This window comes from Penicillium paradoxum (assembly GCF_028828445.1).
Source record: "Penicillium paradoxum strain IBT 22861 chromosome Unknown utg000005l_segment0_segment0, whole genome shotgun sequence".
In the NCBI taxonomy this organism is placed as follows: Eukaryota; Fungi; Ascomycota; class Eurotiomycetes; order Eurotiales; family Aspergillaceae; genus Penicillium; species Penicillium paradoxum.
The window spans coordinates 1,842,528-1,868,059 of record NW_026643183.1 but is presented as its reverse complement, the minus strand read 5'-3'; the positions used below and the strand labels follow the sequence as shown (position 1 = coordinate 1,868,059).

At 49.4% G+C, this 25,532-nt stretch overlaps 11 protein-coding genes across 11 annotated transcripts; 6 read left to right on the top strand and 5 right to left on the bottom strand.

The window, feature by feature from the left end:
- Positions 1 to 424: 424 nt before the first annotated feature.
- Positions 425 to 2,027, top strand: N7457_005740 (uncharacterized protein; the record flags this gene model as incomplete). Its single annotated transcript, XM_057176784.1, has 4 exons — positions 425 to 555; positions 608 to 1,199; positions 1,250 to 1,621; positions 1,692 to 2,027. The coding sequence occupies 4 exons, from the start codon at positions 425 to 427 to the stop codon at positions 2,025 to 2,027; spliced, it is 1,431 nt and encodes a 476-aa protein (XP_057031086.1).
- Positions 2,028 to 2,500: 473 nt separating this feature from the next.
- On the top strand, positions 2,501 to 2,899 carry N7457_005739 (uncharacterized protein; the record flags this gene model as incomplete). The annotated part of the gene is made up of 1 exon (XM_057176783.1): positions 2,501 to 2,899. The coding sequence occupies one exon, from the start codon at positions 2,501 to 2,503 to the stop codon at positions 2,897 to 2,899; it is 399 nt and encodes a 132-aa protein (XP_057031085.1).
- A 1,704-nt stretch (positions 2,900 to 4,603) lies between these two features.
- On the top strand, positions 4,604 to 5,521 carry N7457_005738 (SDR family NAD(P)-dependent oxidoreductase; the record flags this gene model as incomplete). The annotated part of the gene is made up of 2 exons (XM_057176782.1): positions 4,604 to 5,277; positions 5,335 to 5,521. 2 exons carry the CDS (start codon positions 4,604 to 4,606, stop codon positions 5,519 to 5,521), a joined length of 861 nt encoding a protein of 286 aa, XP_057031084.1.
- A 311-nt stretch (positions 5,522 to 5,832) lies between these two features.
- Positions 5,833 to 7,014, bottom strand: N7457_005737 (uncharacterized protein; the record flags this gene model as incomplete). The annotated part of the gene is made up of 2 exons (XM_057176781.1): positions 5,833 to 5,976; positions 6,028 to 7,014. The coding sequence occupies 2 exons, from the start codon at positions 7,012 to 7,014 to the stop codon at positions 5,833 to 5,835; spliced, it is 1,131 nt and encodes a 376-aa protein (XP_057031083.1).
- A 1,136-nt stretch (positions 7,015 to 8,150) lies between these two features.
- On the bottom strand, positions 8,151 to 10,823 carry N7457_005736 (putative C6 transcription factor; the record flags this gene model as incomplete). The annotated part of the gene is made up of 4 exons (XM_057176780.1): positions 8,151 to 8,225; positions 8,290 to 8,705; positions 8,762 to 10,040; positions 10,107 to 10,823. The coding sequence occupies 4 exons, from the start codon at positions 10,821 to 10,823 to the stop codon at positions 8,151 to 8,153; spliced, it is 2,487 nt and encodes an 828-aa protein (XP_057031082.1).
- Positions 10,824 to 11,455: 632 nt separating this feature from the next.
- Positions 11,456 to 13,068, bottom strand: N7457_005735 (Peptidase S12 Pab87-related C-terminal; the record flags this gene model as incomplete). The annotated part of the gene is made up of 2 exons (XM_057176779.1): positions 11,456 to 12,886; positions 12,940 to 13,068. The coding sequence occupies 2 exons, from the start codon at positions 13,066 to 13,068 to the stop codon at positions 11,456 to 11,458; spliced, it is 1,560 nt and encodes a 519-aa protein (XP_057031081.1).
- A 3,833-nt stretch (positions 13,069 to 16,901) lies between these two features.
- Positions 16,902 to 17,333, top strand: N7457_005734 (uncharacterized protein; the record flags this gene model as incomplete). Its single annotated transcript, XM_057176778.1, has 2 exons — positions 16,902 to 16,939; positions 17,174 to 17,333. 2 exons carry the CDS (start codon positions 16,902 to 16,904, stop codon positions 17,331 to 17,333), a joined length of 198 nt encoding a protein of 65 aa, XP_057031080.1.
- A 199-nt stretch (positions 17,334 to 17,532) lies between these two features.
- sld2 lies at positions 17,533 to 19,261 on the top strand (the record flags this gene model as incomplete). The annotated part of the gene is made up of 2 exons (XM_057176777.1): positions 17,533 to 17,683; positions 17,760 to 19,261. The coding sequence occupies 2 exons, from the start codon at positions 17,533 to 17,535 to the stop codon at positions 19,259 to 19,261; spliced, it is 1,653 nt and encodes a 550-aa protein (XP_057031079.1).
- A 187-nt stretch (positions 19,262 to 19,448) lies between these two features.
- On the bottom strand, positions 19,449 to 20,532 carry N7457_005732 (RING finger domain protein; the record flags this gene model as incomplete). The annotated part of the gene is made up of 2 exons (XM_057176776.1): positions 19,449 to 20,278; positions 20,331 to 20,532. 2 exons carry the CDS (start codon positions 20,530 to 20,532, stop codon positions 19,449 to 19,451), a joined length of 1,032 nt encoding a protein of 343 aa, XP_057031078.1.
- Positions 20,533 to 20,714: 182 nt separating this feature from the next.
- On the top strand, positions 20,715 to 22,688 carry N7457_005731 (rRNA 2'-O-methyltransferase fibrillarin-like protein; the record flags this gene model as incomplete). The annotated part of the gene is made up of 5 exons (XM_057176775.1): positions 20,715 to 20,874; positions 20,939 to 20,986; positions 21,045 to 21,226; positions 21,281 to 21,549; positions 21,617 to 22,688. 5 exons carry the CDS (start codon positions 20,715 to 20,717, stop codon positions 22,686 to 22,688), a joined length of 1,731 nt encoding a protein of 576 aa, XP_057031077.1.
- A 1,514-nt stretch (positions 22,689 to 24,202) lies between these two features.
- On the bottom strand, positions 24,203 to 25,181 carry N7457_005730 (Fig1 domain-containing protein; the record flags this gene model as incomplete). The annotated part of the gene is made up of 4 exons (XM_057176774.1): positions 24,203 to 24,581; positions 24,636 to 24,963; positions 25,022 to 25,090; positions 25,151 to 25,181. The coding sequence occupies 4 exons, from the start codon at positions 25,179 to 25,181 to the stop codon at positions 24,203 to 24,205; spliced, it is 807 nt and encodes a 268-aa protein (XP_057031076.1).
- Between the last annotated feature and the right edge of the window lie 351 nt (positions 25,182 to 25,532).

Below are 25,532 nucleotides of genomic sequence, written 5' to 3'. Positions count from 1 at the left end.
GCACCAACTCCCAGCCAATGAGAATGCAGTTCCTGCAGTCTCCCGGCTAAACAGCACGTGACCAAATGGATCTCCACCCGGCCGCCAATCAGATCAACGGGCTAGACGCGAAGCCGATGGGATGAAGAAAGGACAATCTCAGATTTAAGCTGTGTTTTGCGCAGAGTCCGGCGCTAAGAATAAGAAATGAACGCCTAGCACGTATAGACAGTAACTCCGACCTCGGCTATCCCCTAACTAGACATCCTGGGGCCCTCATTGGGCCCTGCGAGCCAAATTTGCGCCAACAGCAACTGGATGGCGTGCTAGAGTTCAACGTTCACACCATAGAGATCCCCATTTTCCAAGAGCTCGGCCGAGACAGCACTAATTTAAGATGAGCTACGAGCCCAACTCCGTTTAAACATCAATTAAATTTCACACCATGGCGATCAAAAGCGTAGCCGTTATCGGCGCCGGTCCGGCGGGCGCCATTGCCGTCGATGCGCTATCACAAGAGAAGGCATTCGATGTGATCCGTGTATATGAAAGACAAGAGAAAGCCGGTGGATGCTGGTATGGCCGTTTAAACCCACCAATGCAAGGATTTGAAGCTAATAATCAACAGGGTCTCAAGAGACGATGAACCACCACAGAAATTCGATTTCGACGGTCTAGCCGCGCGAACGGCGGACGCGCCGCTGGAGATTCCAGAGCAGCTGCCGTGTCGGACACCTGTGGTGTCGCAGGATCGGTTTACGGATTCAGCGGTGTACCCGACGCTAGAGACGAATGTGAATGCGGGAGCCATGTCGTATTCTCAGGAAGAGATTCCTACAGTTCGCTCGCGGTGGTCGATTGAGCGACATGGCGAGGATACGCCGTTCCGGCACCATTCGGTTATTCGGAAGTATATTGAGGATCTGTTTGATCGGAAGGGATATCAGGATCTGGTTCAGTATAACACTACTGTTGAGCGGGCGATCAAGGATTCCCGCAGCCAGAAATGGGTGCTTACGTTCCGCCGGACGGAGAGTCTGGATGGTGCTCGATCGGATTACTGGTGGTCCGAGGAGTTTGATGCGGTGGTTGTGGCCTCGGGTCATTACGCGGTGCCATTTATCCCTGTGATTCCTGGGTTGAAGGAGTATGCGGCGAGGTATCCTGGGAGTGTGCAACATACTAAGAACTATCGGGGACCGGAAAAATATCGGGGCAAGGTGAGAGCTGTTCCCAACGCGAAGTTCGGGCATAAGCTGACACGGCGCAGAAAGTTATTACCGTTGGGGCGTCTGTTTCGGCTGCCGATACTGCGGTCAGTTTGATTGAGAGTGCCCAGGCACCGGTGATTGCCGTTGTTCGTGGTCGGTATAACGCCTACTTTGGCGATGATGCGTTCCAGCATCCGAAGATCCAGCGCCGCCCGCCTATCTCACACATCACGAGTAATGATCAAGGCGAGCGAACGGTGCATTTCGAAGACGGCACTTCTGAACCCAATGTCGATTATATCATTTTTGGAACAGGTTTCAGTTGGACATTGCCTTTCTTGCCCCAGGTTGCCACGAGGAACAACCGCGTGCCCGATTTGTACCAGCATGTCTTTTATAGACATGACCCATCGCTGGTTTTTGTTGGCGCTGTAAGTATCTTCACATGCCTCCGGGAAGATGTTTCCCCCGCAGTTCAAGCACTAACTCATGTAACCCCAGGTCGGTGCTGGGTTGACCTTCAAAGTATTCGAATGGCAAGCCGTGGCTGCCGCACGTGTCCTGGCTGGCAAGGCCACCCTTCCCGCCATCGCAGAACAAGAAAAGTGGGAAAAGGAGCGTATCGCGCTAAAGAGTGACGGTCCAGGATTCACAGTGCTGAATCCTGAATTCGAGCCCTACTTCGAGGCACTCCGCAATCTAGCCGGAGACCCCCAGCCAGGCGCCCCAGGACGCCGACTGCCCCGATTCGAGCAAAAATGGCTCGATGACTTCAACGAGGGCCACGAACGGAGAAAGAAAATGTGGCGTCGAGCCAATGCAACAGCCCGGTTATAGGCTGATTCCGTAGACGTCCGGGAGCATCGAGGGGTAGCAAAGACATAGATCATAATAGATGAGCCACGCAAGGAGCCAAGTATATCACAAAGTGTATCCCCCCTTTTTCTGTCTCGCTAGGCCACCCATTCCCAGCAAAAAGGCTTCAGATCCTCAGCTGGAAAGTGGTCACTGTTAGGCCCACCTGCAAAGGCCAATATCTCCAACATAGCGTCTTGGCGTTTTTCCCCGTGGCCGTTCAGGAGTTAAAAGGACCCGGGGACTACAGACCCTTTTTTTTGCGTCCAACTCTCATTAATGCTCTCCGGTTGATCTTTTCACACTGTCCCTTCTCTATCCGAAATTCAGAAACACTGCGACAAAAACACTGCGACATCCTCTCGCGAACCAAACTCCTCTCCACCGTTCATTTCCGCGACTGCACATCCCGCACCCTAAAAACCACTCAAATTTTCCCTCAACCAGTTCATCCAATGACGCCTCCAGTAACCGCCTCCAACGGCACCTTCACCCAGCCGGCGCAATGTTACAACTCCCGCAACTTGATGCCCGACCTACCCTCGAACATCAACTATTATAACCAGGTCCCGCTGTGGCAGGAAAATGATCCGCACAGGGATATGGAGGCGGTCTTGCAGTCCTGCTGCGCCTACCCAGTGTGGATCACCGAAGATCCAGACCCTTGTTTTGCCATTTGCCGTTCGCACAAATCAAAGGAGGCGAAGGAAGTGATGTACTGCCTCAACGCCGAGGGCATTGTGTACGGGAGCAAAACGGAGATCTCGTCCGGTGTGCGGAGGGCTCCCGCGACGAGTTCCTCGCTGGTCTCGCTGGTTCTTGGAGGGATACTGTTGTCGGGGATGTTTCTCTGACGGAGGGGTTGATTGTTCATTTTTTTATTTTTCTTTCCTTTTTACTGCATTCTGAGATACCCATTTGCGATTTACGGAGTTCGATTTTTGGAGGGGCAGACTGAGAACATACGGCATATTCGGTACATACTTGTAGATGTGATATAGGGCTACATTTCTCGGAGATATATTCAACGTGGCTTCATGCCAAGTCGAAGTTGGAATTTCGTTTCAGCTGTCCACATTCTTTGTCCCGGGGTTGGGAGCTCCGGGTTCAGCTGAGCCATCGCTGTCACGCAACATACAATTTACTTTTTACTTTTTCTGCGGATCTAATATGGATTTGAATGCTATAAGTAATCTATTTGAAACGGCATTGCATCCATGTTACTTGTGAAACAAGCGGGCCACCTGATTGGGAACAGACCTGCCGCTAGGGACTTGCATGTGCTTCTGAATGACTACTTCATGAGGCAGTACAATATGCAGATACTCCATTGAAGTGGCTCTTATAATCCCTGTGGGACTTGGCTTCATTATAGATGCCAGCATATGTATCTATTCCTATTCACAGCGTGTATAGTTCCATCCAACATAACATAGCTTTGTCTAATCTATGTACGTACTACGGAATACGGAGTATACTCCATAGAGTCAGATGAGGTTGGATAATCCCTCCCAAGCGTCTATACTCTCCCCCGTACACATCCGAATATATGTGATATAGACATAGGACAAAAGAGGGCGAGGTAGGGAAAATATACTCCGTACGGAGTTCGCATTAACAAATGCAATCATCTCCGATGCGAACCACCTAGGTTACGTACACATAGATTAAATTGCATTCCAAGCTCCAATTCCCTTGGAACCCATCGGGAGGAGTCGCTTGGGCAAATGCAATCAATAAATGCACCCACTTCAATAACACAAGCCACTTGACTCCGTACAGAATGATGATCTTGGCATTCTCGGAGGGCCCATCTGTTTGGATGATGCGTTAGCCTGTACGGAGTACCCCGTAGCTGAGCGGCAAATCAGCATGCAAGCGTTGACATTGGCCAATGAGGATTATCTCTCATAAACTACATCTTCACTTAGTCTACATTCATCTATAACATACGGAGTACGGAGGGCCCTATCGAAAGTCCCTATTCTACTCTCATGCTACCTACAGAATACCAACTGTAGAGCGGTTACTAAGTGCAGATATCATAGCCTACTATTGAGAGGGGGCTCAAGGGGAATTTAGAAAGAGATCCAAAAGACAGCTAAAAGGAACTATGAGAAAGAGTCTTTCTTATGGAAATCAAAAAGAGGGGTAGTATATACTGGATAATACTCACACTATATGGACCAACTACTCCATACAGAGGGCTTTAAACAAAAGCAACATTGTATAGATGACTCAAGGCTTTTAGTAGCGACCACCGTCCATACTCAACCATAGCACCCATAATATCTTCGCATCCAACCTCAGATCGCGCAAAGTGTGGACTCCAGCCCCTTCATCTCCAGACTCCAAGTGGGGTTTCTATCGCGGGGTTTCCCCGTAAAGTGCTCAAAGCCATATACCAATTCCTCTCGGGCACAGACTCCAACGTTACAATTTAGCCGATCTCTATACAAACCCTCCAATATACCCGAGCCAGTCCACAGATTGGCCACGGAGCATCTCCGACCCCACGGTCTATCCCCGCCAAACCGAACGTAACCATCCCATCCCACATGGACCCAAATGCCACCCAGTCTTCGCACACATATACCCCCATTCCCCATTCCCCCCAGCAAGCCCAGCAATTGAACTCCCCCATCACAATGGACTCCGTCAAAGGCAAAGTCTACGCCGTAACCGGCCTCGGCGGAATCGGCCTAGCCGTCGCCCGCCAGCTGCACGCGCAAGGCGCCCTCCTCTCCCTCGCAGACCTCAGCGAGACAGTCCTCTCCGCCGCGCGCACAACCATCGAGACTGAATTCGGCGCTTCAACGGCTGCAACGATCACCACTACCGCGCTGGACATTGGCAGCGCGGCGGCCGTGAATGACTGGATTGCCGGTACGGTGGCGCATTTCGGGCGGTTGGACGGCGCGGCGAATATGGCTGGCACGATTGGCAAGAAGCATGGGACGGGGAGGTTTGTTGACCAGGATGATGCGGAGTGGGAGATGTTGATGCGGGTTAATGTTACGGGGTTGATGTTTTGTATGCGTGCGCAGTTGAAGGCGATTATGCAGACTGCTCCTGGGGGGAAGGGGAGTATTGTTAATGCGTCGAGTATTCAGGGGTTGAAGGGGTTTGCGTTGCATGCGGGGTATTCGACGACGAAGCATGCGGTTGTTGGGATGACGAGGTCGGTTTCTAAAGAGGTTGGGCCGGAGATTAGGGTTAATGCTATTGCGCCGTGAGTATTTGGGGATTGGTGCTGTGTTTGGGGGTGTTTGCTGATTTGGGTCTTTAGTGGGAGTATCTTGACGCCTTTGCTGGAGAAGGCTAGGGAGATTCAGGGTGAGATTAGTGACCCGCCGGCTGCGATTCCGCGTCATGGAACTGCGGATGAGGTGGCGCAGACGGTAGTGTTTTTGCTCAGTGATGCTGCGTCGTATACTACTGGGCAGGTTGTCAGTGTTGATGGTGGATGGGATTGAATGGAGAAGTTTGTTTCAGATCTTGTTAGCGAGGACAATAGCATGATTAGTTAACGACATGGCTTGGTATGCCGATGATATGCATTGAATATAAACCGATTGAGATGCTCGCTATATAACAGTCGTAGTGCGGAAATCTAACCAAAACACCATCGCCAAGACTGCTAGCTACATGCAGTCGCTGAAAAGCAAGATGAAGCAAAATCGGGAATCTGAGTAGGATGCATGGTAGAGCCACTGCTATGACCATATGTACAGCCATAAGCCTGTAAACGGGGTGAGTATAGAGCGCAGAGAGACTGAAGCGGTACTTACTCACCAAAAACCGACATCAGACACCCCCAACCAGGCCGTCCATGAATGGTAGCAGCATTAGTTGTAGTAGAATTCTCGCCTCCAACAGTAACCGGCCAGCCATCCTCATATTCAAGGTAATTCCAGCCCAGTTGAGCTTGCTATTCCAACAGTCAGTCCCAAATCCAACTCCCAACAAAACCAAAACCCACCTTATGTTCAAACCCAATCGAAGTATTCAAGTAATGATAGTAAAGAACATCCGAGGAAGCATCCCCCTCCAAGACACCCAATCCACCAGGCGCATAAACCACCCCATGATTAGAACCATACACCACCGTGCCACCTCCCTGAAGCAAAGACCTCCCCTCGCGATCCACAAACGGTCCCCTCGCATTCGCCGCCCTCCCAACGCGAATACTATACTCCTTCCCGCGCCCCGGGAATCCATTCTCAAAATTACAACACTTCCCATGGCTGAACCAAACATAATAAAACCCATCCCGAAAGCTCATCCACGATCCCTCCTGAGGCTTCGTCCTAGCACCTGGCATAAACGTCAACTGCACCGCATCGGGATCATCTGCCTTCTGCACAGAAAGCATATCCTCCGCCAGCGGCACCTGCCAAATCCCATGCCAGAAGCTCCCGTAATTCAGATACGCCTGGCTGGAGTTCCGCTCAACGATCACCGACGCATCAATGGCGTTCGTAATCGTATACGGCCACACGGCCGAGCCAGCACCGGTACCGGTATTGATTACCACGCCGTGGTCAGTCCATGTGCCATTGAGTGCGGTGGTCATTGCGACGCCAATGGCGCTATCCCGGGACCCTGCTGCGCTGAGGGTGTAGTAGCAGTAGAAGGTGCCGTTTATTGCGATTGTGGTCGGTGCCCAGGGTCGTGTGCGATTGCCTTTGGGGACTATGCTGTCGGTGGATAGCACTGTGCCGAGCTTTTCCCAGGGACCGGAAATGTTGGCGGATTTGAAGATTGGGATGTTGATGCCGCCTTTGAAGAGGTAGTAGGTCGAGTCGTGGAGGAGGATGTTTGGGTCGTGCGCAGGGAGGTGGCCTGGGTTTGAAAGTGGGTATGTGTCGGTGGTTTGGTAGACTTGCGAGACGTGTGTTTGGGCTGGGATGGCGCCCACCAGCGAGGCTGTGATCGTGAGGATCGTTGACAGGAATGGGAGATGCATCGTGGTTATGTATGGGGTTATGTACAAAGGGTTATCTCTGTGTTAGAGCTCTAAAGGGAGATTCGGAGAATTGGCTTAGCTGGCCGGGGAATTGATGGGAGTTATCAGATCGGAATACACATGGCGTTGTTCTTCTCTTTAATGTTGGAATGGGATTGCCAATGCGGCAAGAAGTAAACTGGGGAGAGATTTGGCGGGGGATTGAAGCAAGGAAGGGCAAAACACATGGTCAAACATGCAAGTGGCAAAGTCAGAAGAAGAGAAGAGAACAAAAAAGACACAAAAAACACAAAACACAGCCCTCGAGCCTCACGATGTCAATTCAAAGCCGGTCTTTTAGCGGGCCTGGAAAGGCTATTTTCGTGTGGTACCTGGGGGTACCTCTCTCCCAGGCCATCATATGCGTGGAACCGCGGTACCTGCTGGTACTAGACCCGCAGAGCCTATTGCAAGCCACTGCGCAGCTACACGCGCCGATTGGCTGTTGTCGTCAGATTGAGCTCTATGGCTGCAATGTTTATTTCATTGCTTATTTCCTTTTTGATATCTACAGTCTATAATGCAAGCTACATACACTATCCTACTCGTCCAAAGTACACACTGGGACGACATTGTACCCCTCCGATCTCAAGACCTGCGACGATCACTTATTGCAGATCGCTCCCCACAATAGCTACCAGACGATTCATAGCCTCTCCACGCGAAAAGGCAAGACTCACTAAGAATAACGCTCTAGTTGCAAAAACTAGAGAAAAGGAACATCTAGTGTAGAAGTATCAACCTCGGCATCTGAGAGCAAGGGTGCAAACAGAGCTCCGTGCGATATCGAGGCACACGCATCGATGGTTTCTTTTCCCCGAGCTCCCTTACATCGCGTTCTGATCTGCCCGATCATGATCTCATGGTGGAACCGCAGACAATCAGGACACAACATTCGCAATTACGCAACTATTGTTCGCATTGCCTTGGATTTCCCTGATAAACCGGACTTTGCTCTGGGCATTCAGAGTATTCGTATTCGGTGAACAAGGTTTACTATATACAATTGAAAGCGCATAACAGATACCGAAATGATCAAGCACATGTTGTACATTACCCGTACCAGAGATTCAAGCCGTCTCTCCAAACCGCGCTCCTCAACAGGGAAACGTCATGCTTGTCAAGTCCTCCCAATCGAAGATCTCCAAGAAAGGGTCAAACTCATCAGGTTGCTAGAAGCCAGAGTTAATACGAAAAATAGCCAAGAAAAGGTGGGAGAAAGATCATGCAACTCACGTTCGAGCCAGGATGTGGTGGCGGGAGCATCCCACCGGGATCAAACTCGGCCGGCATGACAGGCACCATGGCCGGGGCGGCCATAAATGCAGCAAGCTGGTTGTTCTTGAAATTGCCCAACCCCTTGTCGCCGAGGTGGTCGCAGTTCGTATGTCGAGAGAAAAGGACTTGCGCGAATGATAAAACCCGTTCCACGACCTGTTGCTTATACATCAATGCTTGTGTCGGCCAAAGTCGGGCTTTAACGAGGGCAACAATGGTTGATAAGAAATAATAGTCTTTTGCTCCTTTCGTGAGTTGGAGGGAGCGCTCTTCGAGCGCGATCAGGGTGGTTTCAACAAGCGAGAGGAGTGATTCTGGGATACCAGGAATATTATGAAGAAGGAAAGCTGAGGAGCTGGGGTAGAGGGGAGCAACTGCGAAAGTATAAGTGAAGGTTCTCAACGTGAGATAGGTTCCAAGGAGAACCTACCGGTGCTAGATTCCGTTGTGTGTAGCAACTGGCAGACGGAAATATAGGCGTGGAGAGTCCATTCGCCAAGCATACACAGCGATAGTGGTCGTGAAATATCGTGAAGCCGTCGCTGGGTGGACAATATCCTGACTGCCGCATCCATGCGAGAGCGTGCGGAAGAAGCAAAGAGTGGTTCTCGTCGTGATTCAATGGCGAAAGGAGTGTGAACAGATAGTAGACATTGAGAAAGTTTTGTCTCAATCAAAGCTTTCCACAGAGTCACCTTTTGTTGGAGGACAATGTCATTAGGGTCCCCTGTCACCCACCCGGGGATCCGAGAAAGATGTCGGGTGAGCTCCCCGTCCAGGCGCTGAATATCCTCGTATCGACAGCTGATCCGTGGGGAGTGCATCAGAGAACATGCCTGGAGACGGAGTGGTAGCGACCGACTCAACACAGATTGGAACGACATGTCAGTAATTTCGCCCAATGGCCGATTTTGAGGAATCTCAGTGGTGTTCTCATGTAGCTCATCATCGAAAATATTCAGCCCCGGAGACGCATCATAGTCAAAGCTCTGTACTGATGGTGGCATTCCCCGGTCAAGAGCGACTTGCAAGTCCAACTCTACGATGGTAGTCCAAATCCGCCGTCGCATCTCTTTGTTGAATATCGAAATCCGTGCGTATCGGCTTGGATCGCGATGATATCCTGCCATCATCGCTTGCTTGACCAGGGTGCTTGTTGTGAGCCAAGCCTGGCTACGTTTCATCCCGAGCGAGTTTTGCGCCAAAATTAATAGAATAGAAAGTCGCATTGATGTAATTTCCGGACGCTTGGTGTGGAGATTATCAATCCATTTTCCTGCGTGCAGCGTCCATTCAATTGCGGTCTGACATTTAAGCTCGCCCATATTCTTTGACTGAAGATTGGCCAAGTCCGCAAGATTCCATGCACAGGCAAGAACTAACAGCACTTGGGCTGTGAATGCAGCGGATATCGTGGCTGGGTTCTCTCGTATGGCCCAGAGTTGATCAAGCTCTCGTAAGAAGGTCGGGACATGGAATATGCGGTAAGTCGACTCGATATAAGTGAGATACAAACCGACCAGCTCATCAACCACACCGCGCGAGGGCAGCATGCTAAGAAGTGAAGCCGTAGTAGGCTCGGGGAAGGGCTGGTTAAGCACCATGCGTTTTAATAGCCCGCGCTTCACCCTCTTCAGGTCTGGCTGAAGTTGAGCAAAGATTGGCGTAGAGAGCCTGATCTCCTCTGCAAAAGATCTGATATCCGGAAACTACAGGGGAGTCAGCATTCACATGACTACCATTTTTGACGACTCGGATAATGAAAGAGGACAGACCTGTGCTACAAGATTGGCAAAAATCCCCGATCCACTGAATCGCGTTCTGGTTTCACGACCTCTCATCATAATGCGAGGGGATATATCTAGCTGATCCCCCAGCGACAGCGGGTCCTCTTCTGCCTCGTGAATATGCTCATCGTCCACTTGCGATGGCCCTTGCATATCCTGCTCTGGCGCCGGCGCCGGGCGCTTAGGACGCTGTAAAAGACCCGTGTTCACATAAGGTTCCTGATTGACCGCGGCTCTGGGAGCACCCAGTACCGTTTCCAAAAAGCAATCTTTTCGCTCTTTATCGTGTGGCGAATGTCTATAAGGGGGCGCCAGAGCATTCCCGGTAAGACCGTGATAATCGTGATGCATTGGACTACCAGCCATTGCCCCGCGAGGCGCACTCGCCGATAGAGGGTCTGTCCGAGTAGATGCTGTCTGCATTCCCGAATCCGAAGGCGTGTTGACGGGGGCCGGGTCAACTCTGGGAATGAATGCAGAACCGCGATCGGATGGAAATGCAGTGGTGGCTACTGTAGCGGGCTGCTGCCATAGAAACCCATCCTCATACGTGCATTTGGTTGGGGTTCTGCTTTTCAGACACCGACTGCAAGTGGGATATTCGCGATCGCATCGCAACTTGCGGGTGCGGCACTGGGTGCAGGCCATTGTGCGGCGGCGCCGCTTGCGCACCCGCTCAGGCTGAGCAGTTCCCTGGCCGTCCATCTATGGAGACTCGGGTTATACTGAAGAGAGATCTTACGTCCGAGATGTTTGGAAGTTTGGGGGGAAGAACGCGCTTCAAGGGCTTCTCCGGCTGACGTGGTCCCACTTTGCACCGCCCAATGCGGAAAGTGCGGCCGACGTTGCAGTTTTGATTTTTTGATTTTTTTTTTCTGTTTTTCCCTGTTTTTGGACGGGATTCATTACGGAGTATAGATAAGGTTAACTATTGATCGGGAGTGCCCCTGGTTCTCACATTCTCTCATGACTTTAGCCGCTTCGTCTCTTCTTTTTCACCAATTCCAGTTCCGATCCTTCCGTTGACACAGCCCCGCTAAGCGGCCGTGCGCGTACCTGCGTACCTGACCCTTGAGATATTAGGTATACTCCGTACCTACACTGAACATAGGACTCAGGGCTACGACATACCAAAAGTGATGCCCACGAGTTAGCATGGCTGTTTTACATCGTAGGATATAATGATGAAGGTATAACCAAGCTATATATACGTCGGGGGAACCTGACTTTTCCAAGTAGTATCTGCTATCCTTTTTCTCAGAAGCTTTCTGATTTCTGTATTCTAATTCTTGATATACTTCAAAGCCTCTTTTTGATTCCTATCAGAACACAAACCCTCAACCCCCACAGCGACTAAACCAGAGTTTTTCTCCTTTCATGTCAGGTTCCAACAGAAGCCCAACTCTTGCCACTACTCCCTCAGCGTCGATATAGAATTCCACAGGGAAGGCTGGAAGCAAGTTGACGCCTTTGTCATGAATTCTACCGACGAAAAACTCACCGCTTGCATGGGCAAGAGATAGTTTACTCACAATTGGCTGATCTCGCAGATCAGCAATGAGTCCGTCCGGCTTGATCCCGAGCGTGATAGCCAAACCGGTGGCGTGTCTGTAAGTCCCAGTATATTCCGATAAGGGCAAAGCATGAGGAATCGGAGGATCAGGCAAACGGGAGAACAACCGTTGCTTGGAATCATTAGAGTCTTCATTGTGGAGCCTGCCATTCCATTCTTCTTCCTGACTCGCTATACATGCAGCAATCTGCTCTTCGTATTTTGGATCACTCGCTAGACCAAGCCGCCTATCCAGAAGATAGGTAACCAGTCTAAACGCAGCATATCGAGCCGAAAACGAGTTGCCCATAACCACGAATCCAAACTGCTTCTCGGGCACGAAGCCAACCCAGCTCGCATAGCCGGGCCAGCCACCGCCATGACTATAGAGATCTTGTCCACGGTAGTTATCCACGAACCATCCGAGCGCATATCCATGGTACGGAGCGGGGAAATTCAAATCGCCCTTCTGAAAGTGGATTGTCCGCGGAGCCGTTAAGCTGTCATGGCCTTTCAAAGGTCCATTTCTCTCAATCAACTCACGCACCCAGCGTGAATAATCGAGGACATTACTGTAAATCGCCCCGGCGCCACTGTTGCCTGGCCAGTCATTATCGGGCTTCGGGATAAATGCGCCGCCGTCTGTAGGAACCCAGTCATATGCTTGAACTATTTTCCCGGCACTTGATGGATCTGATCTTGCTTCACTTGCAGAAAAGTAGGTCTCATTCATGCCGAGTGGATCCCATATGCGTTTCTTCAGGTAAGATCCTAGCTTTTGGCCTGTGTGTGTCTCCAGTGCATGCGATACGGCAATCAACATGTGGTTGCTATAGTGGTATTTGGTGCGCGGCGGTGTTGCAAGGGGCAAGTGTCGCATGGCACGAACTACCGAACCTGGTGTTGTCTCCCTTGGGAAAAGAGCGTAAGACCACATATGCTCTGGCATACCCGACCGATGCGAGAGAGCATCTTCCAATGTGATATTTTTGGTTGCGTACTCGTTACCCAGAACAAAGTCGTCTGGAATTATAGAAGACAGGGATGTGTCCCAGTCAATTGGGGATTTGCTAGTCTTGCTATCCTGGATTGCGATGGAAGTAGCAGCACCGGTAAAAGCCTTGGTTGTGCTACATGCTGCAAATAATGCATCAGTTGTCATGTCTCGAGATGGCTTGTTTATGCTATCGTTTGGCAGTTCTGCTTTTCCATATGCCTGGAGAGTTGGTGAGTATTCAGTATAGAGCGTGGAATCGACTGGTTCGCTACCTTGGTGAAAGTGTTGGAGCCATGTATAATCGCGATGCTCAATCCAGGAACTTTCCATTTTTCCAGTTGATCTTTGACAAGGGTATCAAATTTTTCATCAAATGGAGAGTGTTCCGAGGACAGTGTCATTGTGGGTGGTGATGAGGTTGAAAGTTATCCTGAAAGCAAAGTGAAAGGATTCAACCCTACCCAGGGCACATTTTATGAGATCCAATCTAGGCAGAAATATTCGTAATCGTATGACCCCCGCATTTCTGAGAGCCCATGCTGATAGTCGTCATTGGGGGACTCAGTGTAAGCCGTGGCGTTTCTGGTTTAGCAACTGCCCTAGTGCTGGGTAAACGGTCCGGCTGGCAGGCAGAAATGGTTGAGCCTCATTTGGTGCATTTAAAAATTAGTAGATCAAGATGTGGTTTCTCTTTTTAAAAAAATTAAATATATAGAGGAAGTAATGTCTAAATTGCTAGCGTACTGGTTCACCACCAACATTCTGTAGTGCGATACGCCGGATACCCATTCCTATCTACATAGGTACCTGGTTCGATATGCGGAGGCGATGGTGAAGTATGCCCTTTACAGGTCACTTCACAGGGCCCAGAATAAAGCCAAAGATCGGTTTGGGGTTGTCATGGACGAAGGACCACTGGCAGATGAGCTGATGATCAGATACAAAAGATCTGACCTCAACCAAGCCGGTGCTACAATACCTGCAATCATTAATACAAGCAATCCGTCAGAGAACGCGGGGTTGACAACCTCGGGAACAACCAACCCGAGAAGTGATTCAGGAGTCGACAAAATGCTGTCTCAAAGAGAAAGTACTTCAGAAAATGGCACAGTCCCAGAGCCAGCACAGATAGTCCATGCCGAAGAAACCACACATCCAATGAATGCTCGAGGACACAGTACCTGGCACCGAAACTGCTCAAGGATCCAAAGTGAGAAAAGGGGGATATGATCGATATTGCCAATAAATCCATTGCCACAGTTCAAATATTGATACAGAACAGACTGGGATGTCAAATGGATGGAAATCCAATTGTCACTTCAACGCTCCACATGATAAATACAGCTCGAGGCTAAATCACCAGCACGTGTTCACCTAAAGATCTGAACATATCCCACCAGTTCCCATCATGTCGAGGTGACTTCCATAATTCTTCCAACGCTGCGCGGACCAAAAGTACAGAATTAAAACGCAAATATTGGTATATAGCATCAAATCTCTCCAAGACAAATGCCTGCTGGTCTTGCATGAAAGTATGAGCTCCCATGACGTACAAAGGAAATATTATACAGTTGTGAGCCTTAGAGAGAGGCGAGATACTTTTGATGCACTCTGCACATGACTGCACATGCTGTTGTACCAGAAAGTGTCTCGGGGGAAGGCCGCAAATTGCACGGTAGAGATAGATGAGAGCGCTATGCTGAAAGGCACGTGTGAAAGAATCAGCTTGCATCCTTGGTTCGAGGGTTGATTCATGTCCAGTGTAGGTATCTGGATTGCTGATATGGTCGAGATTGAGAACCAGGAATGAGGGTTGTAAACACCGCTCAAAGCCCTGTACCACTTCCATTGAGAACACCTCGAAGTCTCCTCCTTTGATTTGCTGGCGGTATAAAGACATCTCTGCCATGATCCTGAACACCGACGCCAGCGTCGTGCCATTGTATGTTTCTTGGTCCCACCAGACTGTCCCGTGTTCTATCTGTGTCCAGATCTCAGCGGGAAAGCAAGGGGGCCGGTCATCCAGCAGAGCCTTTGTCAAGTCTGTGGATGCGAACTCTGATAATAACATGGTGATGTCTTTCTGGCCCACTCTAATGAGAGCTGTGAAGCCTCCGAGATGATCGACGATCGCCTGGACACCCACGTGGTGACTTGCCGTCGATGCAGATTGGTGGCCACATTCGATATAGCCGTCCAGGAAATACAGAAGAAAGACTGCGACCAACAGAGGTGAGAGTGCTGCATGATTGGTATTGTTTTTTCGAAGTTGTTCTCTGACGGAAGCCAAGCAGCTCATTCGTTTATCAAACTGTGCGCTCACCGTGCTACTCCCAGCTTCGTCTCGTAGGGTGCGATGTGCCTCGGCCAATTCACACACAGCCAGGAGTACTGGTTGACATTCCATAGCCAGAGGTATAGGTGGTGGGCATGGATGTACAGCAGTTGTGAAAAGAGGCCAAACAGTGAATTGAAAGTACTCAAGAGCCTTGATATCTCCGATGGCCAAGGTATTGTCTTTGAAGTGCATATTGAGGCCCATATACGGGGATTGATACATGGGGAAGGGTTGCGTCGGTGCCTTTTTCCATCTAATCAGAAGCTTGTCATAGCAGCATTCTGCTCCGGAGGTGACGCATTTCTGGCATGAAGGTTTCCTTAGATCGCACTTCACCCGGCGGTGTTTGCAGGGCCAACACGAGCCTTGAACCGTACGCTCACGTTTTGGGGGCATAATTGTACAGTTGTCATCGCGGTACAATACGAATTAAGCTGAGGCCAAAACGAGACTAAAATGAGTTGGGAAAGGTCGTGGCCAGAAATAACCGAGAAAGCGGAGACGCGAAACTACCTAGGTACCTAGGAGGTAGGTATAACGAATGCGGGGGGAGTCACATGACACTACCATGTGACTGTTATGGGTCCATATCGGGTTAGCTTGTGGCTTATCGCAGCCTTATCTTCCCCTGAATGTGGATGTTCTCGGAGTTATGCGGGGTCTTCCCCGACGAGAACTGCAATCACCGATCCCAATATCATTGGACCGGAAGGAAAAAGGAGAATGATGAAATAATGAAAAAAAAGAAAAAAAAAACGGAAGATGATTAGCATATTGCTTGTCCAATATCTTACCTAGGTAGTGTTCATGCTTATCTCATTTCAGTCCAAATTAGATACAGACATATACCGCTCCGTTATGGACATCTATCTGTCTAGTGCTTCAAGATTGATTTCATATTTATGCATAGAAATATCACTGCATGTGAGTCTAGCATTTCATTACGATTATTTTTCCGTGAAGCCGTATAAACTCTACTAGACAAAGACATCGCTGTAAAATCATTGTAATGAGCTGTTTTATAGATACCTATAGTAGTACATATTAAGGTACATGACCTCGTCAATTTATGCGGCACTTCGAATATTATTGCACCGAGATTTTTTTTCTTGCCAAAGTCCTCCATATCCAGAATTTATTGCGTAGTGCCGAACATCCTCCCGAATTGGAATATTCTCTTGTATCCCAACGGTCTGCCTCGGGATAAAAAGAAACCAACTCTCAAAGCTATGGATACATATTAAGTCAAGTTTACGAATATCACACCTAAGTTCGACTCTCACACGACAGAGAACGAAAGAACCCCCAAATTGTTCTTCTGCGATAATGAGCCTTCTTCAATCATATGGATTGTAACGTTGAAGACAGTCTAGCTATAAACCAAGTGCATAAATATGTTGAGCTGGGTAGCTAAATTGTTTTAAGAAAAACCATTGATTCATTATCCGAAGAAAAATGATGGTCATGGAGTGGGTTTGACTATGTCATCCCTAGGTGGCATTTTAAGCAGATACAACGGGAGCACAAATGATTGGAACTTGGAAACAGATAGCAATACTCTGATTAATCTTGAAACAGAACTAATTCCCATGGATGGAGGAGAAGACTTTGTCACTGGCCCGAGTCCACCTTGAGGGCCAGGTGTGAGGCTCAAGAAATACACACATGTGATTGGTCAGTTAAATCCCAAGCCCGCTCTTTGCGGATCTCGAACTCCGAGGTGGGCTCCACTTTGCGCACGCATTGTGCGAACCTCGAACATTATCCTATCACGTGGAATTTCTAGATTGATCCAATTAAGTCGTGATATGGGGTAATAAGACCCACGCTCCAGGACTGGCATATCAAATATAAACCTGCAAAGAAAAAAAAGTGTTAGCTTTTTGTACATAGTGCATGTCATCCTTAGTGCAGGGGCCATGCTTATCTTCTCTGTATATTTTCAGATAACCACAATGCCCTGAAGGGCAAAAGGCAGATCCTTAAAGTTCCATTTAACCTCCGTTCTTTCCCGATGGACCAAAAGAGGAAGGCACAGTGCCTGAGGCTCTCAAGTATGGACCCGCCCTATTCGAGCCCATGTGGGTCTCGAACGCCGAGCCTCGGTGTGCCACGTGATGGCCCAAAAGCGAAAGCCCAATTAAAGGCAGTAATCGTCCCATAAATAGACCCACAGCTTCGAACCTCGAAAACAATCCAGTAAAGGAAAAAAAAAATTGGTGCTTCTCTTTGATTGAGCGTGTCATCCTTAGTGCAGGGGCCATGCTAATCTTCTCTGTATATTTTCTTTTGACCATATGCCCCGAAGGGCGAAAGGCTGATCCTTAACCTCGCTTTTGGGGCAGAATGGTACGTACGTACCGCCCAAGTTCGGAAGGAGTCGGCAGAATTAAACCGCCTACTGTTTTAGTCAGGCGAATGTTAATTGATTCACGTCGCGTGACGCGTATCACCTATTGGGAAGTCACGGGAACCTTTACAGCCATACTCCTCCCCTTCTAAGGCTGTCTACCCACGCAGTTCAATTATGGCCGACATTGTTCTCAGTTCGAGTGCTGAAATTGCAGCTCAAGCCTTAAATGTTCGCGCAGAATTAAAAACATGGGAAAAGGCCTTTGCATCGGACAATGGTGGTCGCAAAGCCGGACGCCATGATATTAAACAGAACGCAGAAATCGGTATGCCAATTGTTTTATGTCGCATGGAGCTACGAGGGCATGATCCGCTAATTTAGAAAAATTATCAATAATTCAGCTGCCAAGTACAAGGAATACGGTCGTCTAAAGGCTCTCGAAGCATCCCTTAGCAGACGTGAAAATAGTCGACAGGAGGCATTGCAAAGTAACTCCAAAAAGCGGAAGCATGCATCTCCCCCAGGCCAAGGCGGTGGATTGTTTCAAACGACACCTCGCAAGGCCTCCAGAGGTCTCTTTGCGACTCCATCCAATAATCGCACCATTCACCATCCTGCGGAACTCGATCCATATGACTCGCCATCGACTCTTCGCAGGCTCTTCAGTCCCAGTACGCACCAGCCAGGACCATCTCCGTTCAAGGCTGCAATTGGGCCTACACCTCAGCGCGATGGAAGAACATTGGGACTTTTCGACATGATATCTGAATCCGGTGGGAGTGGTGGAACACCTTCCTCCAGAAGGCAAACGAACAACCTAGCAGCTACCTTCCGGACCCCATCTAAGCGAAGGCCCGTTGAGACTATTCCCGAAGTTCCGGAAGAAGAGCCACAGCAGGAAACACCGAGGCTTGCGCGAACCCCTGCATCCGAGACCAAACAGTTCTATCTAGCAAATTTGTTCGCAACACCGACGACAATGCGCTACGCCGCCATGGTCGAAGCGGCAGATAATGAAGATGCGCAAAAGACAAGATCACTAAACCCGGCCCATGAAATATCACCTCAAGAAGCCTTGTCTGGCACACCATCTTTCCTTCGGCGCTCTAATTCCGGTCGATACCCCCCACCCAGTGCCAACCATGATGTTGCAGGGCTTAGTCCTATTGTTTCTCGAAAACCGCAAAGATTTGCCAGCAAGGGACTATCGCATTTGGTACAAGGCCTGCGAGATATGGAAGAGGATCGGATGGAAGACGACTGGGATGTGATGCGCGAGATGGAGGAAGAGGCAGAGGCAGAGGAAGCTGCGAGGAACCAGGTTGAAGATGGGCAAGGACCGGATGTGAATCGCAAATACAAGAAGAAGGGCCAAAAACGGACGACGCGAAGAGTGATTATGAGGCCCGTTGTCCCTCAGCCGAAGCCCAAATCCAACCCAGCTCTCGTGAGGAATGGGGACTTGGGTAGAGAGGATGAAGTCGTAGCTGTTGCAGAGACGCAACAGCTACCTGCTGCTACGGATGGCTGGGACGATGTCCCAAGTGATATCGAGCGGGCGGATGATGCCGCCTCTCTTCACACCAGGTCGGAGCCTGAACTTGATACGGAGGCTGAGTTCGAGCCGGACTCGGACGATGATCCGGAATTTGGAGAAAAGTCAAAGCTAGCCGCCAAGCCCAAGAGCTTCTCGGAGAGAATAAAGGAAGCTGTTTCATTGTCCGCTGCGAAGCAGAAGGATCAAGAACCCCTGGGCAAACCTCCGAAGAAGCCTTCTACGACTGAAGCAAAAAAGCCACACGCCCGGAGGATCAACCCTCAGGCTCATGCGAACTATCGGTCCTTAAGCATCAACAGAGGAGGCTTCTCGCGTGGCAGAGGAGGGCGTTTCCGCCGGAAGTAAAAACCGGACAATTCTGTTTTTCATGAAATGACGATTGCATACATACTAAAGCATAGATAGCAAGGATATTCATAGCGTTTTGAATCTATATATCATTATAATTCGTGCTAATGGTCTATTGTTCTAGAAAGTCATCGTTTTGTAGAAGTACACAATGGTACAGATAACTTCGTCTAGAGTCGCTGGTCTAATATGGATTATATCGCTGTTGAGCCTGTTGCAGCCGCCTTGAGCGATCAAGCGCCTCCTGCGACCTGGACCTGTATGGTCTCCGGGCTCTCTGTGGCCTACTCCGATTGCTCACAGGGGTCGGCCTTCGGTCCGGACCATCAGGAGTCCTATACCCTCCGTCAGATGTATTCCGCGGAGTAACGGAGTATTGAACATGACGGTCCCAGTCTTCCAGGGAAGTATAGGGGCTCCTCAGCCATGCCTGTAATTCATGGAGAAAGAGGCAGGCATTATCTCGTCCGATGAACTCGCGCAACAGCTCCTCCGCTTGTCCGGCACTCCCCTTGAGATCAACCGTGCGCAAGATAGCGATGATGTATTCCAGCAAAAATTCGGCATTGTTTGCCCTGCGGTTCTGTAGCCGTTGATGTCCAGGCCGTGAAACCTGGTGAGATGTTCTCTCTTCTTGCTCCGGCTCCGGATTCAGGAAAGAGAAGACTCGGAGCTCGCGACGGATCCATTTCCGAGCGCGCGAAACTAGCTCCTCGTCCCGACCGAATAACTCTGGCGTCAGTTCTCGGTATTGAGAGAGTCGATTGGATCCGACTCGCATAGAGTATGTTTGGTTGCGATAGACATTGCGCCGGCGTTCGAGCGGGTCATCTAACTGTGGTCGCGGCGGAGGCGAAGGACGCCGTCCTCTTCGTGCACCGTAACGGGTGCCTGGGCGCAACCGAGCTGCAGTTGGAACTGTTGGGGTTGTTGCGCTCGGGGGCGGGACCTTGTATAGCTTTGGGCCTTGCGGGGCGTTGAGCTCGTATTGCACGGCTGTCAGTTCAATCTTGCCTATTGTAGTGTCAGTTATATCCAGTCAAAAAGATAAATGGTGTATACATACATAGCGGACATCTAGGCTGTTGCTCCAACCAACTGACGAGGCAGAGGAAGTCGAAGTTCGCATGGTGGCATGGCTGTGCCACACACGGCTCAGTGATAGTGTCTAGGCAAATAACGCAGGGATTGGCAGCCTCATTCTCCTCGTCAGCTACCTCCCTGAGAGTGCGCTGGAGGATTTCCTGTCGCAAATCGACATCATCCATACAGGCGACATGCCAGGGGTGGTGTCTGAGGTTGTTCCTGGGTCACGTTCTGGGCGGGCGGCAAAACCACTTTTCTCGGAAGCTCCGTCACCGCGCTTGCTGCTTTTCAGTCCAATTGGCAACTGGCTCTTGTCACGACTATGCGCTGACACCATTCTCCTCTCTAATTCGATTCTGTCATAATGCGATCTGCCAAAGCAGTCGTTTCAGAAAATCTTGCACGCTTTGGGTCCTCCGCTCCCAATATGTCGCACACAGGAAGCGGGATCCACGCCTCTCATCGGCCACCGCACACCATTACATCCCTGCGCCGCTGGTCAATCGTGAACAAGGAGCTTCCAGGTAATGCCTACTGACGTCAATTGTTGTGGTCACGAGAACGATTCTAACAACCACATTCTGCCAGCGATCTCTCAGATTCGTGCGATTCACGTCTACGACTTCGATAATACCTGTGAGCCTCGACAGACTTAGGAGATACAAGGCTTGACCACTAACGTCAGCGCTTCCAGTATTCTTGAGTCCCCTACCGAACCCACAATTATGGCATGGGTCCTCAGTGGGTTTCCTGCAAACGAATGATAGCTTCGCAAATGGAGGATGGTGGCATGACCCCAATATTCTCAGTGCCACAGGAAGAGGCCTGGAGATAGAAGAGCCTCGCAAATGGGAAGGATGGTGGAACGACCAAATTGTGTGATTTCTATCGTACATTGCATCTCGGGGCATATCAGCTAACTCTTCAAAGCTCCGCTTGGTCAGGAATAGCATGGAGCAGAAAGATGCGCTCACAGTGTTGCTGACCGGTCGAAGTGAGGCCGGCTTTGCGGAAGTTATCAAGCGGATGGTCGCTAGTCAGGAACTTGAATTTGACCTCATCGGTCTCAAGCCCGAGGTTGGCCCGAACAGTCAGCGGTTTGCGACCACAATGAACTTCAAACAGGCCTTTCTTGAGGATCTTGTTCTCACTTATGAGCAGGCTGAAGAAATTCGCGTCTACGAGGATCGTGTCAAGCAGTAAGTCTTGTGACGGAGTATTACAAAGACCCTTGGGCCCAACCTTTGCGTATTAACATGTTACTAGTGTGAAAGGTTTCCGGGACTTCTTTGAAAGCCTGAACAGAGACCTTCAAAAGGCGCCCCCTGGCGCGCGGATGCCGATTCTTTCTGAAGTCATTCAGGTAACCGAGGGGTGCACTTACCTCGACCCCGTCAGTGAAACTGCAGAGGTGCAGCGCATGGTCAATGCCCACAACCTCACACTACGCAACCCTGCGTTGAATTTAACCAAAAGCCGTTGTGGACGGATGTATATCAAGCGTGTCGTCTTCTACACGGGATACTTGCTTTCTCCGGAGGATTCAAACAGCCTAACGCAGAATTTGCTGGCTCCGCTGCTGCCCCCAGGGCTTGCTGAATCAAATGACCTCAAGTACATGGCTAACAGCATCCTAATTACCCCACGCCCAGCGCCTCGCTCCATCCTGGACAAGATTGGAGGTATGGGCAAGAAAGTAAAATGGCAGATTACCGGAACTGGAAACCTGGACAACAAGATCTGGGCAGCCCGCGTGGCGCCTATTCCAGCAACAGAAGTTTATCATACAGAGAATCCACTGCCTATTGTAGTACTAGCTGTGCGCAAAGGTGCCCGTCTCATTGATGCAGGAAAGATCCAAAACTGGCATCCCATCCCTGCTGACAAGGCCACGACCCTGGAGACTGTGATCGGGGAGAAGGTTGTTCTGCGAGTGGAAGACAGCGGGGAATTCCGTCAGGGTGAGCCCATCATGAACAGAAGTCAAAAGAGACGATTCCAGCAGGAGGAGGACAGTCCCACAAATCAGAACGCCGGCTTTGAAGGACCATCTTATGGCCGCGGCAACTACCACTCCTCCCAGCGTGGTGGAGGTGACGGTCGTTACCAGTACGATGACAGTTCGCGAGGAAGAGGAGCTCATCGCGGTCGTGGTCGAGGCGCCGGACGCGGGCGTGGTACCAACGCTCGAGGCCGTGGTGGTCGAGGTCGCGGTCGAGGTGAATACTACCAGTACAGGTCGCTGGATGACCATGCAATTGGCCATGATGGGACAAACGACGGCAGGAGTGGCTACAATAGTGGAAGTGCCAGAGGTGGTTACTCCATGGACTATTGATTCTCATGCTTTGCTTGGCGTCACTAAAGCCGCAGATTCGAAGGGCTGATCCACAGACTGGCCGACATTATCTGTACCTTTATGAGTTTTCGTGTTCTGTTGCGGCTTGCATCAACAATGGATCGGCGCATGGAGGCTCAAATTTCTTATCTACATTCTATGGCACAACTCGGGGATGCTTGTTTATTTTAGGAAAATCATTGATACTCACACTTTCTCAGAAAATATCTCTTTATTTTGTCAAATATATGCCATTGGCTGGAATTCAGTAATGCCGTGTGAATGCACGCCTGTATGTGCTTGCAGATGGCTTACGCCTGCATCCCGCTTGCAAAGTTCGAAACTGCAGTGGGATCAGGGGAACGTTGCCCCCGTCAGTCAAATCTTGCTGGAAGATCTTGTCATCAATATGATATCAAGTCGCTTTTGAGAACTCAGGGTTTGAGAATTGAGCCACTACAAAGGGTAGATGGTTTAGTATGTTCCTTCTTTGGGATATACGATTCTTTTGCTCCGAACCCAACGTACAAATGAAGGGGACGATAGGGAAGAGAGAGACCGGTTTCTATGTACCAGATATTAGGGCTTTATAGATCGTTGAAGTAGTAATCGAGGCTTCGTGGTCTAATACCAACCGTGAAGCAGTCTACCTAACATCATATCAAGTCGTGTTTTTGTTAGATCAAATTCTATTCACACTTGTTACTATCTTTAAACGACCAGTATAAGAACTCATCTTTGCCAAAATAAAAATCCAGTGGAAAGTTGTGAATATAGATAGCGATATATATATGTCAAATCATCATCAACTGATGTGGGAGATATGGTATAAAGTCAAACATACAAGGGATTGAATGATGGAGACATGACTTGAGTATCATTTCCTGACATCGTGTCATAAGAACTAACTAAGATTTGCAACGTTGCATAAGAAGCAAAAGATGAACACAGCATGGGAATAAAAAAAAGGCTGTGGTATACATGATCATATCAATCAAACGCCGGGTACTCAACAGAAGAAGTAAAAAATCCACTCGGAAAAAAACAAGAGCAGAAAACAAGTGTACAAAAAGTGACTCGATAACATTGCGGTCTATTTCAGGAAAAACATCTTATCGCGGGAGATTGACAGAATTGCCAAATGTGATGGTTTCTCAAGATGAGACGAAACAGATAGCTCGTGTCGAATCCCAAGAATAGAAAGCATGCGAGTATCGAAGGCCTCAAATATGTTTGTAAAAAAAAAAAAAGATCCCAGTTGTCCAAATTCCAAAGTTCCGTCGGGGGAATCAAAAAACAGTCCCAAGTGTCGTGTGTTCCGTATCCATCCAATCCGTGAATTGCGAGCATATGTCGTGTGCTCGTAGGTATTATTCATTTCCCATTTGTGTCGTCCCGTTATAAAGGGTAAGGTATGTCGTAGGCAGAGAAGTAGCGCAAGTCGTAAAAAGAAGAAAAGAGCAAAAAGAGAGCAAAGGTTTTCTTGCCTCGGTGTTGAGGCGAGATCAAATCCGTTATTCCTCATCGGTCAGTTTGCGGATCAGACTGATACTCAATATCATGACCAACAGGCCAACAGTTACTATGACCAGCAGGACAAAGCCAAACCAGCCAAGCACCATTGCAGAAGAGCCGACGCCGCTTTTCACACTCCCATTGCCCATGTCTTGGGCTATCGTACTTGCAGCGACAGATGCTGTGTGTTGCCATAGTACAGATACGAGGACAAAAACCGAGGACACGAAAATGAGGGCTAGTGCAGCTTGTGAGACGGGTCGTGAGGGGAAAGGCTTGACCTCACGCTCAGATCCAGAGTCGTCGACCTCCTCGTGCCAACCGGGGAAAGTTGCTAGAAGGATGAAACAGAAGAATGCAAGAATGACAGCGACAATCCTTCACATGTGTTAGTCTTTCCCAGTACCATACAAATAAGTATAGTTTACTCACAGGAGATATGGGAACACAACAGCGTCCTTGAACGTCGATGCCACCCAGATAAGGTTGAGGGGATCTTGATCCACAGTGACAATCTCAGCCAGGGCCGTCGCGTTGGCATTGCAGATAAAAGAACCCCCGTCTGGCTGAATACAAATACCGAAGTATCCCACCCGGACTTCCATCTCTGCGCCACCGACGATACGGGAGATGGGAAGATGGACATCTGGCTGGACTTGGGCGAGATCCCGTATAGGATCATAGCGCTCATAGTATAGAGAGATGAGGAAGATGTCAGGTATTTGTGGGGATGATGAAGAGCAACCGGCCAACAGGAGTGCTGCGATTTATTAGCACATTCCAGCAGGGGGTGTGTCATATGTGAGGCAAACACTCACATAATAGGATAATCGCAACCGCGATAATGATCATCAATACATGGTGGTACCCAATCATAGGAATGAATCCTGCATAAATGATTAGTGACAATGTCATTATATGTCAATGTCCCATATGCTGTGACTTACGACCCCATTTTTGTGCAAAAGGACCAGCCATTATTATGTTCAACGACGACCAGCTTGAGGTCGAACTCCTTCAATTATGTATTGACTCGCTTCTCGGGTCTCCGAGAAGGAGTATATCGAACAGAATGCGATATCAGAACGCAATTGTACGCCCGGCGGCGTAGTTGTTTGTGAGGTTGAGTTGACACTTGAATATCGAGATCGTTGGAATGGAATGCGGAGGAAGAATGTGGGGGAATGAGATGAAGATCGGATGGCCTAAGATGCGTTCGATGCTTGAAGTACTTTGAAGAATATCCAAAATATTCGATAGTACTGTGGATTCCGGCTCGGACCTAAAGTGGATTATTGAGATGGGTCAGAAATATGAATTGACGCCTGT